We start from the raw sequence: 19,782 nt of genomic DNA, 5'->3' as shown, positions 1-19,782 counted from the left end.
GAAACAAATCATTTAATTGAGTTTGTTATAAATTTACTATTTATTTTCAACAATTTGTAGCTAAATCTTAATTTTTTCAACTTTTAACTGTTTATTTTTTCAGTGAAACCGTAACAGAAGTGCCCGTAACCACCACACATGCTCATCGTCATCACCACGGTGTTGGACAGGTGAGTGTCAAGCGTTGTTTTAACAGTGTGTCACAAATTATATTTGTTGGTTTTGAAAAAAAGCAAAAAAAAAAGTGGTGTACTCACTCACTCATTTATTGGTCATTGCTCAGGGTTTCACTCATTTAAATACTGCACTTTTGTAATTAATAATCGATTTGTTGATTTATGAAAATTTGCTAAACCGAAAAACACATGCAAACATAACTCACACACACACGTAAACCTGGTAAACAGTATTGAGACATAGACATATACATACATACATACGTTTCACATTTGTTACGAATTTGTTATTGATCTAATGATGTTTTTCCTGGTCTCTTTTTTCTGCTCTCTGTCTTTTTCTGTGCTAACCTCTAAACGTTTTCTGTGATTCGAAACGTACATGAATTAAAAAAAATATATATATGCTGACAATTACAATACGTTTCAATTTATATTAACTAACCGTAAAAATATATATTATGCAAATATATATACATATAATAAATATATATAAATACATATATGCCTTCATTAAATTCACATCACCACATACGCACACACAAACACACATTTACGCACAACCCAACACACCCACTCACACCACCACCATCACTGTTGTCTTCTTGCACACGCATAACGGTATAGTCGAATATCGAGGATAACAAGCTGGAGTTGTCAGCGGCGTCCTCATCGCCGGCAGCCAGTGGCGCGAAAGAGGATGGCATACTCGCCGCTGTGGCTGCCGCCTCCTCGTCTAGTGCCAAACAGCCGTCGTCCGAACCGAACATATTGCTTCCACATAAACAGCCGAATATCGATGAGGAGATTGTCGAAAGCGTTTCACAATTGGAATCGGTCATCACGAAGACAATTGAAAATACAAAGAATCTCAAAGAGATACCGGTTATCGATGAAGACGACGAAGATGCACCGGTTGCGGTCGACATCGCCAAGGAATTGGATGTGCCAAATGCACTGGAGGAGCTCAATGGTGGTGCACTCAGCGTGGACAATGATTACGACAAGAATGTGAATTTAAATGAACAAAATCAACCGTTAAGCGCAAATGTCGGCCAACAAACGGTAAAAGTTGGCCAAAGCACAACAACCGCAGAAATACCGCTACATCTGCGTAATGAACCTGCTGATACTGACAATTTCGGTGCTCCGGAGTCAAACGCCTCTGCCGCAGACTTAGACTCAGCGCCTGCTATTGAGTCCAGCGCCGCGCTTAGTCACAGCTCGCTGGATCGCGCCCAAACCGAAGATTCGTTGATTAACGTATTTGATACAACAGCCGCCGCCGTTCTATTAGAAGCACGCACCATAACACCGGTAGCTAATACCTTAGAATTCGCCGTAAGCGGTGCCGAGTTGTCCAAGTCCGAGACAACTTCTTTGTTGCCACCAGCTTTGCACACACCAGCAATGAATGTTTCAACAACACAAGCACCCCATATATTGACCAATACTGCCACGACCTCATTATATGCATCATCATCATCCATATCGTCCTCCTCTTCATCACCATTATCATCATCTGTTTCGTCCCTCTCTCTGCCTAACTCCTCATCAATGCCCGCCTCATCTTCGTCTACGCCGTCGTCTGTATTAGCATCGGCTACGGTACCCACTTTCATATCGTCAACAATCACAACTTCATTTGCAACAACTTCTCCAACAACAACAACAATAAAACCATCATTCATCACTACACCATTGTTAACCAAGGTAAATACTGAACAAACAAATCTCTTGTGGCTTCTATTCACCTCAACGATTATCGTAACAGTTTGCTAAACTCTATGCTAAACGTTCAAAATTATGTTAATATTATATATGTAAAGCAAAGTATAAAAGTATGAAAATATTAGCTGAACGTGGTGTATTTCCTATAATGCTTTGACTATTGTCCGTTTGTATTGTAAGTTCGTTATTCACCTCGTTTAGTACTTACCTCTATATATTTAGTATACATATACATATGTATATACTAAATGCACTAGGCTTGTGAGTGCTTAAAATATATGTAGTATATACATATTGTGTTCCTCGCGGTCGCATATAATGTAAAAATGTTTAGGTTATGTTTTATTTTGTTCCTTCTATTTAGTTAAAAATACTAGTGGATATACATTTACCACAAAATCATGTTAAACAAATAGCCAGCGAATTAGTAAATATTCTTCACAGCACAAATATGCTAGAAAGCATATAAATATATATTTTAGAATGAAAAAATTATTGATAGTTTTTAAATCTTTGAATTTATTTATTTAATTTATTATTATTATTTTTTTATTTGTTATTTTATTTTATAGAACTATTTTTATTTTTTATTATTTTAATTTAATTTTTCTTACTCAATTAATTTATTTTAACCTTTTTTTAATTCTTATTTCAAAAAAAAAAATTTATTCAATTAACTTTTAATATATTATTAATATACCCTGAACAGGGAATTCTAAGTTTGCCACGATTTTTGCAACACCCAAAAGGAAATGTCCGTAAGTCTGCCTGTCTGTATATACAATGTGCGTTCCAAAGTAAACAGGACTTTTAAAAAAAAGACAGAACAAATGGTTTTATCGAGCATGTCGGACGAGTGTTTCAGCTCGTTGCCCGGTATGGCCGCCTGTATGCCGGCGCAAGCCTTTTGAATGGCCTCCACGTCTGCATAACGCTTTCCTTTCATCGGCAAATGCATTTTTCCGAAAAGGTAGAAGTCGCGCGGTGCCATATCAGGTGAATACGAGGAGTGGTTGACGCCAACTTCCATCTTCGCGATATTCGGGCCGAACACGTCGAATACGGCGCACCAAACGCTTCAAAACTCCAAGGTAGAATACCGCATTAACGTTTTGGCCGGGTGGAACAAATTCTTTGTGGACAATACCCTTGGAATCATAAAAAAAATGCTTTCTCCAGGCGCGATTTTTTGGGTTTCGGCTCATTTCTCATTTATGTCTTCACGACCACTTTGAAAACGTTGAAACCACCTCGCTTAAAACGCAATAACTTCACTTTCAATAGATGAAATGTCATGAAATTTTTACTGGAAGTCGATAAAGGATATCAGATTCTAACGCACTAGTCGACATATAGATGGCGCCACTAGAGTTTACTTTTTTACTGTTTACTTTGGAACGCACCTTGTATGTCTCTTAGTTTTTGAGATATCGATCTGAAATTTTGTACACGTCCTTTTTCCTCCAAGAAGCTGCTCATTTGTCGGAATTGATAGCGGACCACTATAACATATAGCTGCCATACAAACTGAACGATCAGAATTAAGTGCTTGTATGGATGTTTCGTGTATGCACGAAATTCGGCATCAGTTATTGTCTAAAGAAATGGCGCAGTTTCCAAAGAAATTGTTGAGATCGGACCACTATAACATATAGCTGCCATACAAACAGAACGATCAAAGTATATCAAATTCTTGTATAAAAACCCTTTTGATTTAGAAATATAACTTCACGAAATTTGGTACAGATTATTCTTAAAGTCAACCTAACGATATCCGAACAAATTCTTCTGATCGGATGAATATAGCATATAGCTGCCGTACAAACTGACAAATTTAAGTTTTGTATTGAAACCTTTTTTATTTATGAAACATATTCTAGCTTCTGTACAACCAAAGTTAACGGTTTTTCTCGTTTTTTTTAATGGTTAATTTATTTTTTATCAATAAAAATTGTTTTATTTTTTATTATAAGGTTTATATATTTTCCATTTTTTGTTTTTTAATTTTGTTAATTTTATTATTAAGTAATAAAAACTGTTTTATTTTCTATTTAATTATGTATTATTTATTATTCATTTTTACTTAGATATACTTTTTTGTTTTCTAATTGGTTACTTATTTGATTAATTTTAATTGTTGTAATTTTTTTAATAATAAAAAAAGATTTTTTAATTTTTAGTTTAGAAAATTTTTAATTTGAAATAATTTTTCTTATTTTATTTAAGTTTTATTAAGTTTGCCAATTTCAATTTTTTCTTCTATACCTCAAGCAATTAAGTAATCTAATTTTTTATGTAATTTTTTTTAATGTGTTATATTTCTTAATTACTTAATTAAACATTTTATTTTTCTAATTTTTTGTGTTTACTAATTTTAATTTTTTTCTCATTTACCTTAATTAACTAATTATTTAAAATTTTTTTATTTAATTTTTAATTTAGTTAATTATAATTTTTTTTCCTATTTACCTTAATTAAACTTTTTTATGTAATTTTTGTATTTAATTAATTTTTGTATATATATTTTTTTAATTATTGTTTTTAATTTGTGGGTAATGAAGAGGAATTTAGTCTCGAAAAAAACAACAAGCCTCTGCTCTAAATCCATTTTTTACCGTTATACAATACCATTGTATAAATTTCAGCTCTAAATGGTTTGCATCGTTTGTTGTAAAAAGCACGAACGTTTTCATGACCTTTTTGGTTAACAATTTATAATTTCTCCGTAAACTATAATTTTTGATTGGTTTTGAATTTAGAATTATAGTAATAGTGAACGTATTCGGATAGCTACGAAATCAAATACAACCTGATATGATAAAGACATCTCCATAGCTTCTATAATATTCATATATGTAAGTACTAGGTCTATAAAGTGTTTCTAGCAAGCTGATTGAGCTGATTGATGTAGATTCTCTTGCCACAGCATACCAATTTATACAGCTCAGCGTAGTACTAAAAATTGCCAACTTTTTTAAACCACAAGTTATTTATAACGTCCTCTCCTCTCTATAAGTTCTACGCAAGAAATTTAAACAGGGTCCAAATAGCGTGGACGACAGCTTATTAGAAGTCTGGAGCGGTACTCGTTTTCTGGCATTTTTGATAAAACTATATGCTATACTCACGAATAAAATATTTTACTCCACATTTAACCTCAGTTTTTTCATTAATTTGACTCTTCTCAGCAAACAGACAGACCGACTCGTGCTTTTATATGATTTGTAAGGTTAGAATCATATAAAAGCACGAATTTAAATAAAATGAAGGCATTCATATTTTAATTAATTTAATGAGTTAACGAAACTTCTTCAAGAGTCAAATGGAATTAACAAGTGTCTTCTGCAATAATGCAAGGTTTTATAACTTTTTACTCAGGCTTACAAAGTAATTGTTAGTAACAGAAGCTCTACGTTTGAACCTGATTTTGAAATTCAATATGCGAACTGTCACATTTTTAAAACTTTTGAGAGAGTATTCTCTCTCCCTTGCTCTCTAATTGCTGAGTCTAGTCTGCGCTCATTTGGAATCCAATTAATATTAGGATTTAGCTACCGTAGTGTTAACTGTAACTTAAAAACTATAAAAATATTACCTGTACAAACGAACTCAGTAAAATATATCTTATTTTTTGTTGTTGTTCTTTATCCACCATATACATACATATATATTATATTTGTTGGGAAAAAAAAATGTATAATTCACAAAATATATGTGTTATTGATTGTCTATTAACACTAATATGGATGCCAAGTGCAGTTAGAACGTGTGCAACAACAATCACAACAACAGCAAATACTTAAACAAACAACAAAAATATTTGATAACAACACCTTTCCGACGCAGACGCCAAAAGGCGGAGCAAATGCGGAAGAAGCCATTAGAAATGGCGCAGAGACCGCAACAACAACAACAATTATGTATGTGCCAACGGCAGAAACAACAACGAGCAGTGATACAACAACAACAGCGACTTTAACGACAACAAACGCTGAAAGCGTCGTGAGAAAGGTGAAGAACCGTTTTGTAGAACCACTTGAAGAAAGCTATGAAATACGTTTTATTTCGAACTATAAAGCTTGGAATGTGTAAAAAGATATTAAAAACAACAACAATTCTACTACATACAAATCAAAAAGATAGAAAATTGTGAAATTTCCCGCTTGAAAGTTGTGTGGAAAAGCGCAAATATTGTTGTATTGGCCATGCAAATTATTGAACGCATGTTTTGAAAAATCAAGAAACAAAAGCAAAAAACAAAAAAAATGCACTTTTTATTAGCACTTCAACTGCCCAGGTCACCTCTAGCGCTCAATCCAAACACCCAAACCCAACAACACCAGGCGCCTGCATGTCGTTAGTTACTCCCACATAGCTATACACATACATACATGCTCGTACATACGCAAAGTAGCGCATGGTCCACTGTTTAGCAAATTGGCGTGCTTTGCAAACGCATTTATGCTCAACAAAGCACCAATCATGACCCAACACCGTTCCGCCACCAACTTTCCTCGAATGATTGTGTCCAATTGTTTTCTCCACAACTTTTCTTACGGATACGCGCATATCACACGTTTACATATTGAAATGCTAATCACGTATAACTGTTGCACTGTTGCACTCTTGCACATTCACACTTCATAATGGTAGTTGTTAATTGCTTTTCTGTTATTTTGCCAATTATGCACATTTCTTATTGTTTTTGTATTACTTTTAGCATTGTACATTTGTGTGTATGTGTGACCATCCTCTTTATGTTTTATATGTCTAAAAATATTGTATTATCGTAGACTAACATTTCTCAATATTAATAGTGTATAACTATAAATATGTACAGCCATTGACAACTAATTGGAAACGCTGCGAAAACTAATGTAAATGCGTTGTAGAATTATTCGTGAAATATATTTCCATTTATTCTTATATAATTTTATTATTATTTATTTATTTTATTTTATTATTATTATTATTATTTAACGGAGCCACTGCCGTTATTTCAGCAATTGTTCGAATAATGACTTCGAATTAGAAATGTGAGTTTAGTTACACTTCCTTAAACGTTTCTTATACAGTTTGTAATATTTAACAATATTTCGCGAACGGTGGCAACTCTGTTCTGAATGATATCTAAATCGAATATTTTTCCTTTGTTTTCCGGAGAGATTTCACACATTTTCTAAAGTTTGACACAGTTTTATTTTTATCATAAGGTGGCAACTCAGTTCCAACTGATATTGAAAGTAAATAATTATCGCAATCTTTTTGAAGATTTTTTTTTAATTTGTGCGTATAGCATACATTTTGTATTATATTTACGATAGGTGGCAACTCTTTTTTAAAAAATAACCAAAAAAGCAAGCAACAACTTTAACCTCGGTTGCATTTAAGCTATAATACCCTTAACAAATATTATACAAAAGATTGCTTACAAGAACTTGATTCCGATTCTTAAGTTTGTATGGCAGATGTATGCTATAGTGATACAATCTAACGATTTCTTTGGAAATTGCAATATTGTCTTAGATAATAATCCATACCAAATTTCGAGAAGATGTCTCGTCAAATTACAAAGTTTTCCATACAAATACTTGGTTCCGATCGTTCAGTTTGTATGACAGCTATATGTTATAGTGGTCCGATATCGGCGGTTTCGACAAATAAACAGATTTTTGGGGAGAAATTAACGTGTGTAAAATTTCGTATTGAAATCTGAAAGAATATTTCGCGTATATACTAACATACGGACGGACGGACAGATAGACAGATATGGCTAAATCGATAGAGCTCGTCATGCTGATCATTTAGATATATATTTTATAGGGTTTCTGGGGGCTCATTCTGAGTGTTACAAGCTTCGTGACAAACTTAATATACCCTGTTGAGAGTATTAAGATTATTCCTTATAAACTTTCTGATAGGCTTTCCTCAACTCTTTCCTTTTCTAGCCACACATATTGTTATATTTTGCTCAGTTTTACTTTATTTTCGAGATATGGCCTTGAGAAAATACAATTGTCGTCATACCTTAAGAATCTATTGAAATTATCAAGTAAAGTAGAGCAATAAGTTCGTCCGTAAAATTGCTTTTGTGTACTTAAAACATTACCTCGAATGTCAAAATAATCCAGAGTGCGAAAGATTTTACAACAAATATAATTTGGAATAACGTCAAGACCGTATTTTACAAAAGATGATAGATTTGACAGATGACAGAAAGATCCAAATATATTAGAAAAATTTAGGTCCTATTTTCCGAAATGCCAATTTTTACGTCCGAGAAAGGAAAGATTAGATTTGTAAAGGCCTTATAATAAACTATTTCGTTTCAGTCGGTAAAAAAGACTAAAACTATATTCTAGACTTCACAGGTTCCAGAGAAGTCACAACGATTGGCCTCAAAGGGTCTCACGTCATATGCTATTTGAGTAAAAATAATACTATATATATTTTTTTATACCCTTAATGGGGTATATTAAATTTGCTACGAAGTTTGTAACATCTGGAAAGTAACGTCCGAGACCCTATAAACTATATATATATAAATTAGCGACATGACGAGCTGGGTCAATTTAGCCATGTCCGTTTGTCTGGTTCTTCAGTTTTTGAGATATTGATCCGAAATTTTGCACACGACCTTTTCTCTCCAAGAAACTGCTGATTTGTCAGCACTGTCTATATCAGACCACTATAGCATATAGCTGCCATACAAACTGAAGGAAGGAAACAAGACCTTTTAAGAAATCTTTTGTATTTATGAAGGGTATTATAGCTTTGGTGCAACCGAGGTCAACGTTTTTTCTTGTTTTTGACTAAAGGTTATAAATGAAAGTTTTTAAAGCGTTTCTAATTAGTCGTCAATGGGTGGAAATATATATATTTGGTGTATTTGTGTCTTATGGATCCAATATTATAAAAATTTTGTATAATTAACAGTATAGTAGTTAAAATGGAAACAATAGCAAATTAAAGGGTAACAGTGTTAATGAAAAAATATACATATTTTTTATAAAAATAACAAATAAAAAATTTTCTATAAAAATATTTAAAAAATAAAATCTTAGAATAAATTATTAAATATCTACTTCGTTGCTGTCTCAATCTTAAACTGCTATTATTTCAATAGCTATTGTACATAGCTGTCGCACATACATATATAGCTACATGCCTAGTTCATATGCATGACTTATAGAATTATTGTCGTACGTAAATGTTCAAATATTTCCATATATTTCTTCATACACACATACGTATATTGCATAAAATCGAAATATTGCTGGCATGAAATATCGATATCGAAAATGTTTACTCGTCCAAGTTATATGAGATAATTTCGTTTATTTTATTTTTGCAAAAATATCAACAAATCAACACACGATTGCCACAAACAACATTTTGTCAAACAACGAAACACCATTAGGACGATAACGAGGCAAACACTTTGTTCTCCGAATCAGATGTGAGTCGCACGGTGAGTCAAGTTTTATAATTCAAACTTGTAACGCTGTTTTAATGTGACTTTATTTACCGACCTTTAGCCTCCGACTACACCGCAAGGTTCTGATGCTGCCTCGCCTACTTCTTCGCTAACCTCACCAACAACTTCCACTTTTGGCACAACGCCATCTTCCGTGAGCACTGATGCTACAGCGCCAACGCTGCCCTCTACCGACTATGTGGAGCCCAAAGTGGAGAATACCCCGCCAATGATACGTACGCGTCTGCAAAAATTCGCTGTGACCTCAGGCAAGGCCTTCTCGTACTCAGTGCCACAGGATGCCTTCTACGATACGGAGGATCTGACAAACCTGCGCTTAGATTTGACAGATAAGGATGATCGTGAATTGAAGGCGTCATCGTGGTTACAATTCAACCCCGAAACACATGTACTTTATGGATTGTGAGTGAACATTTTTTAATTATTTATATCTATTTATGGTTCGTATGATCGTTGTTCTTGTACCTTCCTGAATATGCAATTTTTGTAACTTCAAGTAGTAAAACTTATCAGAAAATATTTTGAAATGTTTAGAAAGCTAAGCTGAGTAGATCCAGGCTAGGTTTTTGTACTCTGAGCAGGGTCCATGTCCGTATGTCTGTATATACGCGAACTAGTCCCACAGTTTTTGAGATATCGATCTAAAATTTTGCACACGTGCTTTTCTTCCCTAGAATCTGCTCATTAGTCAGACCACTATAACATACAGCTACGTTATAAACTGAACGATCGGAATCAAGTCCTTGTATGGGAAACTTTCTTATTTGAAGAGATATCTTCACGAAATTTGGCATGGATGGTTTTTTAAGGCATCTGTACTATATCCGAAGAAATTCCAGAAGAAGAAACCACTATAGCATATAGCTGCCATACAAGCTCAAGTTCTTGTATGGAATCGTTTGCGGTTTAATAGTAAAGTTGTCAGAACCAATCAAACCAGACATCTAGGCCAAACAATTCTCAATATTGCAATTTTGCCTCAAAGGTATGAAATTTCTCTCACTTTCTATTTTTCAAGGTTAACAAGTACAGTTGTCGAGTGGCATAAAGCTCCCATACCAACAAAATAAGATTTTGCGTATAATATAAGGTTGTCATATATCTCCCTTCCGCTTTTTTGTCTTTTGAATTTCGCGGCTATGTACAAAGCGCTACAGAGTTCGTATCTGGCAACACTATACATAATTTGAAAGGTCTTGACATAACCTACAAAACAACGCTATGCATGATTAGTTTGGATATTGCGTTCAACAGTTATAGACGTGTAAACATGGAGTTCACTAACGCCGAAATTCGCGCTATTTTAAAGTTTTCCTTCGTTAAAGGCAAATCCGCTAGAGAAACGTTCCGTGAGATTAATAGTGTTTTGGGGGATGGTACTCTATCACTTCGAACCGCGGAGGAATGGTTTCGACGATTCAGAGCCGGTGAAAACGACACCATGGATAAGCCAGCCGGCGGAAGACCTGTGACGACAAATACCGATCAAATCATGGAATACATCGAGTTAGACCGGCATATGGCATCTCGTGACATCGCCCAGGAGATGGGAGTTAGTCACCAAACCATTTTGAACCATCTGCAGAAGGCTGGATACAAAAAAAAGTTTGATGTTTGGGTGCCGCATAATTTGACGCAAAAAAACCTTCTGGACCGAATCAACGCCTGCGATATGCTGCTGAAACGGAACGAACTCGTCCCATTCTTGAAGCGGATGGTGACTGGCGACGAAAAATGGATCACATACGACAATATCAAGCGAAAACGGTCGTGGTCGAAGGCCGGTGAATCGTCCGAAACAGTGGCCAAGCCGGGATTGACGGCCAGGAAAGTTTTGCTGTGTGTTTGGTGGGATTGGAAGGGAATCATCCACTATGAGCTGCTCCCATATGGCCAGACGCTTAATTCTACCATCTACTGCGAACAACTGGACCGCTTGAAGCAGGCGATCGACCAGAAGCGTCCAGAATTGGCCAACAGGAAGGGTGTAGTGTTCCACCAGGACAACGCCAGACCACACACTTCGTTGATGACTCGTCAGAAGCTACGGGAGCTCGGATGGGAGGTTTTATCGCATCCACCATATAGCCCGGACGTAGCGCCAAGTGATTACCACCTGTTCCTGTCCATGGCGAATGCCCTTGGTGGTGTGAAGTTGAACTTAGGAAGATAAAAATACGAAGTATAATTATACAAGTATTGTAATTGAATATGAACAGCAAGTGGACAGTGAAAATCACTATAAATATAACATAGTGCTCCCGTATAAAAGTTCGTTTGAAAATTATATTTCGGGTTATAACTGTCTCAATTAAACAGTTAAAAAAACGAAATTTCGTGCACTTTGCGCATATCGTAGTTAGAATATGGACAGTGAAAACTTTCTAGATCCGTTGACTATAGCATATAGCTCCCATATCAACATTTTTTAAAAACAATGTTTCACATTTTATCTTCTCCAATAAGGTAGTTGAGAACACGAAATTTCATAATATTTTCCCTGGTAATATATAGAAAATTAACTGTGAAAATGATGAACGTAGGTGACTATAACATAATGCTGCCATATAAAGGATTATAATTCATCCAATTGCACAGTTAAGAAAACGAAATTTCGTACGTTTTGCGTTTACCGTAATTATAATATGCACAGTGAAAATGTTTAAGATCGGTTGTCGCTAAAATATAGCTCCCCTGTAAAAGATTGTTTAAAAATGAGATTTTGCGTTATAAATTATTTATTTATATAGATGAGGTACTAAAATTTTGAAATATATTTAATTAACACGATATAAAGTAGATAGCGAGTATCAAAAAAGTTGGATAACTATAACATATAGCTCCCATATTACGTATTTTTCGAACTGATTAATTTTACACCTGGAATGTAATAATATTTAATTGTATGAAGCTCAATTGTCCATGTTTTTCGCATATTATAAGATCTTATAACATATTTTCTTCACACGCCTCCTTCTAGACCCCTCGATGATTCTGTTTCAAAATGGCATTACCGCTTAACGGCAACCGATTCTGGCAATGATTCAGTAACGGAAACTCTAGAAATATCTGTGCAACAGCATCGCGGTGTACGTACCGTTAATCACGAGATAAGTATTACCGTTAAGATCAACGAGAAGAATATACACAGCATTGACTGGCAGCTTAAATTAATGCGCGGTAAGCAGCTTCGATTCAATATCTATTTATACCAGCTAATAACTAGTCATTCGTAATTTCCAGATGTCGCATCAACGCTGGGTGATGAAAACACCAACTCGTTGGTTGTACGCGAGATACGTCCGATGCCTCAGGATCCAAATACCGCTACTTTTGTGTACTTCAATGAAACTTTCCCCACTAACGAGTGCCCGGAGTCGGAGCTCAATAAGCTGGCCAAGCGTTTAGATGCCAGCCGTTTAAGCGATTTGGTGTACCCTACACTGAGCGTCAAATCAATAACGGGTCAGCTGATTGGCGCTTGCCAGAAATCGCACATTACCAAACCGAAACCAACGACACATATGGCGACAAACGTGCCACCGCTGCCACGCAATCAAGTAGATCGTGTTAATGCTACCGTCGGTCATTTGCTCGTTTTCAAAGTTCCCAGCGATACGTTCTACGATCCGAATGATAACGAACAACTGACATTAACGCTGAAGACGAAGGACCACAAAGAGCTCAACCCGCGTCATTGGTTACAGTTCGATTCAAAGAATCAGGAATTTTATGGCATACCAAAGAGTGGTGATGCCGGCTCAGAGGAATACTTGCTCGTGGCACAAGATGCTGGCGGCTTGAGCGCAACCGACGCTTTGGTTGTGGTGGTGAATCATGCACCCAAAAAAGAATTTAGCGTCTACTTTAAAGCCTATCTGGCCATACGACACGAGCAATTCAATGCAGATCTGCAGCGTAAATTTGTGGAACGCATTGCTCAACTCTTCGGCGATCAAACTACACAGTACGTGCAAATACGTTCAGTGACAACGCATCATGACTCGGATAGCACAATTGTGAATTTCTACAATACGAGCTTGTACAAGTCGCATAATCGTTGTCCCGAAGAGGAAATCGAGGCTGTTCGTAGCGTATACCTAATCAAGGATCATATGGTGCGCGATCATGTGAAAAAGATTTTAGGACCTGAATTGAACCTGACCAATGTACAAGCATTGCCGTTGGGCTTGTGCCATCGTAAGTTCGAATTTTTATTATATTTTTCATAATATTCGTAAATATATAATAATTATTATTTTTAGCACAAACTGACATCATCCACCGTGACTATGTGCCCACGAAACCCGATCAACCAACTCTAAAATCGAGCTTCAGCGAAGAGTATATGTACACAATCATCTTGCCGGCGGTGATTATTGTCAGCATGATCATAATTGCTTGCCTCATTGCGTGTTGTCTACATCGTCGTCGTCGCAAGAGCGGCAAAATGGAATTGGGTGAGTTATTTGACTCAGCAAAAATTAAAAATTAGCATATTTTCAAGATGTGATACATATAAGTAGATAAATCTGAATTGTTCAGACTAGTTAACTTTAGACGGTAGGCTAGGATTATATTTAAAGTGTATTGTAAAATAAATCTTAATTGAACACTTAATTGAGTTAGAACTTAGAAGTAAGTGGAATTTATTGGAAATCCGTTTTTTTTAAACTTATGTTTTTTTCCGGAATTCCAATGTCACGACACCTTATTCGTCCGTCTTAAGCTAATTCAACGGATATCTTAAATTTACCGTTATGTAAACATGATAATACATACTTTATCTTTAGACAGCCTTTAATAAAACCATCAAGCCCTGCTGTAGATCCGCTAAAGTGTAGTCATTTGGTTGTTTGAATCTTTTCTAATCGAATATTTGCAATCGATCATCATCTGACATCGCCGTATTCCTTTAGTTAACCTTATTAAAATAACTTTAAACTTTTAAATTATTCATCTCCTTTATGCCAGCTGTGAGATTGTGAGGGCTTAATACGCTTCTCCGGGTCAATAAGAATCAAGTTCAGAAAAATTTCAAGGCTCTCATTTGAACAAAAGACCTACTAACTGACCTGCTAACTCAGCTTGATAATAACAGACTGAACTCTCCGGTAAGCGTTACTAGGTAAAGGGTAAAAAACCTGGCTAGTTCTCACTTTTCTCATCATATATTTCTGAGTAAGTGTGCTATGAGGCTTTCGCTGCTTTAGTTGGCTTCGATGCCTTATTCGGTTATTGTTGGTGTACGCATATACATCTATGTTTGGTCAAACCTAAAGCTCGGTCTGTTCAGGTAAAATTTGTACGACGATACAAGGTCGACCGATTTTAAAACTTTCAAGACAATTAGTGATTTTTTTTTTAACGGCAGGCTCTTTGTTCTGACTTGCAGTGGTATCTCAAAAGAATCATTACTACTTTCTCTAACTTAACCTGACCTAACCTAGAATTAAAGAAAAGTATTTACGATCCTGTGATGCTCGTAATACTGTTTACCTTTTCAAATTATTTCTACAATTCTGTAATGTTAATGATTTTTATTTTATTTATTTTCATATAGGCGATGAAGAAGAGCGTAGATCGTTCCGCAAGAAGAATATACCTGTCATTTTCCAAGATGAATTGGACGAAAAACCCGAAATCGGCAATAAGAGCCCAATCATATTGAAGGACGAGAAGCCGCCATTGTTGCCACCCTCTTACAATACGTCCAACATGAATGGTGAGTGCGCTTTTGTGAGCTTTTAATATTAATGAGTTGCGAAGCTAATTTAAAAATTCTACTATTTTTACGCGTTTCAGGCGACAACGATGTAGATGAATATGTGCCACCGCCCGCTGTTGTCGTAGGAGGACGCGAAGCGCGGGGGAAATCACCAGCAACGCCATCATATCGAAAGCCGCCACCATATGTTTCGCCATAAAAATGTGAATTGTGGAATGTGGAGAGCAAAAGTTTATGGCGAAAAACGGGAATCTCCCAGCTACTGCTAAATTGCAACAAAATGGAAACTTTACTACTTAATTCACTACATAAACATTTTTTTTCGTTTTAAGTTATATTATATATATACATATATAAATAAATATTAAGTCTATACATATATATATAGCATAGGTGATAGAGCAAAGCTACGAACGGCAGTTAAGTAGTGAAAACGACGAGCAGCTATTATGGCAAATCATTACAAAATGACACCTCAAACTGTCGGAACTAATGAACAAAAATGTTGTAATAATTTAACAATCAAATATACAACAAACGTTAACTCAACACAACTACATTTAATTATATTATTTTCTTTCTAATTTATTAAAAAAAAAAAAAACTCGAAAAACAACTCGACAACTAACGGTTTAAATACTTTGGCAAAAAAAAAATATATTTACAATAACACAAATTAATATAATAAGAATGATTTGAAAAAAATTATTTTAGTGGCTAAATATCATATATTTACTATAGTTTAGCGGTTAGTTTGTGGAAAACCTCAAAAATTGACTTTAATTTTCTTTAAAAATAACGGATAACCGTGCTCGCGGCCAACCGGCAGAAATTGTGCACAAAAGCGAGTTTGTAATCACCCTGTATGTGCTGACTTTACTCTAAAACAGAACCTTTGCGTTAAGTGCTAAAGGTGCTTCCGCAAACTAAAATATATACAGTTAGAGTATTTTACAGTTACGATATTTTAACTAACGGCGTTGCGTAACATAGTTGTATTGTAATCAAAATGAAAACGTGTCACAATCATTATTAATATGCATGTGTGTTACTTAAGATTTTTCACTTGTATAACAAAGCGAAAGCGAAACAAAAAACAAAAAAACATAAATTTAAAAAGAGGTTAATTAAGAAATGTCGGATAATCAAGCGCGTTTATACAAAAGCCATTTTCGTATTTTCATAACTATGTATGATGAGTTGAAACGTTTTGTATTTGTATTTGTAAGAAGACACGAAAAATTGTAGACGAATGTCTACGCCGCATAAGAAACGCTAACCAACAACAAAGATGCTAAATTCAAAATACATTTTTACCTACCAGCACACACTCAGCATGGTGATTTGATTTTTATAACAGCATTAAAAGATTTCGAAAAAAATATTAAAAAGATTTGGAATTGAATAGATTTCAAAAAGAAAATATTGAAAAGATTTCGTAAAAAATTTTTGAAAAGATTTCAAAAAAAATTTTTGTGAAAAGGTTTAGAAAAAAAAATACTGAACAGTCTTCTAAAAAAAATTTTTGATAACAAAACCGATAATTAAACGATAGTAGTAGGTAGTAGATCGTACTCAAAGTAGTACAAATCAATACTTTTGCAAATTTAGTATTTTTTTTGTAATTCCGATATTTGTTTTTGCAAGCGTGGTGGCAAAAGAACGCTCAAATCGGCAAATAAAAAACAAAAAAAATATAATAGTTTTTATTTTTAATATAAATGTTTTAAGTTTTATTAAAAAAATTTGTATATATTTTTTTAAATTTTTAAACTATTAGTTAATTATTATTTTTTGTGTTATACATTTTTTAGATTTTTCATTATTTTTTTAAAATTTTTTTATAATAAAATTTTTTAATTATTTAGTATCAATTTTATTTTTCTTATAATGTTTTTTGTTTATTTTATTATTATTATTTTTTATTTCTTATATTATTTTGTGCTTTCTTTTAATATATTTTTTTGTTTTTAATTTTTATCAGTGTTTTTTAGTTGAATTAAATTTTTTTTGTTGTTATTGTTGTTTTGCGAACCTTTTGCTGCATCTGTTCGAAACTATGGCTATAAGTTTTCTTAAGCGAGGTTCTTCTGCTGCTCGTTTAGTCGGACACAGCGTTTTGCAGACATACTTTTGTATTCTTTTGTTCTTTATGTATATGATTCGCAAAAAACAACAGAAAATTGTTTAATTATACAAATAATAAAAATTTTTGCAAAATTTACTGCCAATTTGATTTACACACACACACACATACATACATATCTATAGATGCAGTTTTGAGTTTTAGCGTATTATGTTGAATTTTGGGCAATCACTACTTTATACTTTACATACATACATATATATATATATAAATACATATGTATTTTTTTGTAATTTATATTAGTGCTTAAATAATTTTTATATTTATACACCCAATTCATAAATACATACATACTACTTATATTTTAATTATGAAAATCAATCAAAATGTAAAACAACAAAAAAAAAACAAATACTTTATGTTAAACACGACAAATGAACGATATTTTGTTTTTGGTGTTTTTAGTTGTAAAAATAAATATCTCGAAAGTAATTCGTCAAGTGAAAATAACAAATGGTCGCATAAAAAGATAGCGTTAATATCGAAAGTTATAAATAATAAAATGCCAAAGATAAATGTTGTTGTAATTTTATTTCATTTTAAGTTTTCGAGAGAAAACTGGTGGCTTGCGCTTATTATGACTTGCATTCGAAAATACAAATTCGATCTTCGAATCCGGATCTAAGCTGTTTTATTGCACTTTTTTACGAAAAAATTTTCAAAACTAAACTTATATAAACACAATATTTTTGCATATCGGTTTGGTTTGATTTTGTTTAAAATGAATTTCTAACGTTGCATGTTACATAACATATGGTTTGTAAAAGTAATTTTCAAACTTATGTACATATATACATATAAACTGAGGCGGCTTCAAATGCGATGATATGTTGAAAAAAAGATTAATGAAAAGGTAAAAGTGAAAGCATGCAAAAAAAATCCGAAACTTACTCCAGATAATTATTCTTGGAGGGATTAGGAATTTGAAAAAATTAATTTATGAACCTATGTGTCTAAAGTTGTGCGTCAATACAGTTGAGGAAATAATATACATTTAAGCACTATTTCATATATTTTTCAAAAATTTTTTTACATACACATATGCATTATTAAATTCATTAATTTATTTTGAATTATGAAGTTAGGTAAGGTTCCGCTATATGTGGGTAGTATTATTAATATTTGTTGGCAAGAAGGACATTTTTTTGGTGAAAGATGGGAGAAAGTATAAGGAAGCTATTAATACCACTGTGGCTGGTGGAGTTTTAAAAATGATTTCAAAACTTTTTTTTAATTGAATTATTAATTAAAATTAAATTAAATAAATATAATTTTTTAATATACAAAGTAATAGGTTTTTGAATAAAAATCAGTTCTTTTTGCTAATTTTCACTTAATATAAAATCGTAAAAAAATATATTTAAAGTTTAAGAGGGTTCGCCCACATAATAAAAATTATTTTGCATGCTTTAAAATTGTATAAATATTTTTTATAATAATAGATTAGTTCTATCGAACGTAAATGAAGCTGCAAATTTACGTTTTCCTTTGTTTACGTCTTTATAGTTATAAAAAATCACTTGATTTAGTAATAATTTATGTGGAAAATTCACTTAAAGGGATTAATGGGCTTCCCGGCTTTAAAAAATAGATTTTTTTATTATCGTATTTAATTCAATCTAGAGATGGATTGTAGATTATTGTCCTAAATGCTCAAGTTAACCCGAGTAATAGTTTTGGAGATACTCGAAAAGTTACGCACTCGAGGTCAGCTACATATATAGTCACTAAAAACTGTAAACGCGTTTTTTTGGAAACTGTTGTTGGTTGGTTGTCAAGATTTGTCACGAATTACTCAACCGATTTAAATGGAATTTTACACAAGTCTGCGAGATATAAGAGGTGCTTGAACGAAGGTTTTTTTTTATTTTATTTTACAATTATTAAAAAAAAATATCGAGATATTTCGACCAAAATTTGCAAATTTTTTTTGTAAAACGTCTTCCCAAAATACAATTTTAATTTTTTTGTTTTTCCTTCGTCCAATATCTAGTTTATGGTCTTAATTACAACACGTATTTTTGATAATATAATCCTGTAAGAGGTTCTGCTGTCAACGCGGAGGCACATTTTTATCGCCGAGTTTTGAATATTTTCCTTTGAAAATTTCAAAAAATCTTTGTAAAATATGTATCTTTGGAATAATAAAAAGTTTGAATAAAATATTTCATTTTTTATATAAATTTTTTTAAATAAAATAAAATTATTGAAAATAGGCCGTTTTTTGGTCGCGGAAACCCATGTAGCCCATAATTAATGTATATACATACATATGTCCCATTTTTAACATTATCTCAAAATTAATATTTTAATAATAGTTTTTTTTATAAAATAATAATTGAACTTATGATATTCTCATACTAGTCTAATGGAAAAATGCAACAATGACTATGACTTAATTCGAGCATATCACACTTAAATGAATTACTTTTTTTTTATCAGTATACATTTTTTTATGTTTTTAGTTTATTACGCGTGCTTGCATTTATTTATTTTATTTTTA

The 19,782-nt window shown here is 33.3% G+C and overlaps 1 protein-coding gene across 4 annotated transcripts in view; it reads left to right on the top strand.

Moving 5' to 3' along the window:
- Positions 1–17,795, top strand: part of Dg (Dystroglycan) — a 67,090-nt gene extending 49,295 nt beyond the window's left edge. For 2 of the 4 annotated variants that reach the window (XM_070108075.1, XM_070108076.1), the window contains exons 7-16: positions 104–170; positions 804–1,889; positions 5,667–5,918; positions 9,328–9,378; positions 9,446–9,807; positions 12,386–12,585; positions 12,649–13,605; positions 13,671–13,865; positions 14,969–15,130; positions 15,211–17,795. In XM_070108075.1, the coding sequence (XP_069964176.1) occupies positions 104–170; positions 804–1,889; positions 5,667–5,918; positions 9,328–9,378; positions 9,446–9,807; positions 12,386–12,585; positions 12,649–13,605; positions 13,671–13,865; positions 14,969–15,130; positions 15,211–15,332 (3,454 nt within the window). In that variant the 3' untranslated portion in view covers positions 15,333–17,795. The remainder of the gene's footprint in view (positions 1–103; positions 171–803; positions 1,890–5,666; positions 5,919–9,327; positions 9,379–9,445; positions 9,808–12,385; positions 12,586–12,648; positions 13,606–13,670; positions 13,866–14,968; positions 15,131–15,210) is intronic. The other 2 variants (XM_014240509.3, XM_036377249.2) reach the window with 2 other exon arrangements.
- The last annotated feature ends 1,987 nt before the right edge of the window (positions 17,796–19,782 follow it).

Source organism: Bactrocera oleae, chromosome 4, assembly GCF_042242935.1.
Source record: "Bactrocera oleae isolate idBacOlea1 chromosome 4, idBacOlea1, whole genome shotgun sequence".
Classification (NCBI taxonomy): Eukaryota; Metazoa; Arthropoda; class Insecta; order Diptera; family Tephritidae; genus Bactrocera; species Bactrocera oleae.
This window is presented reverse-complemented; position numbering and strand designations above follow the sequence as displayed.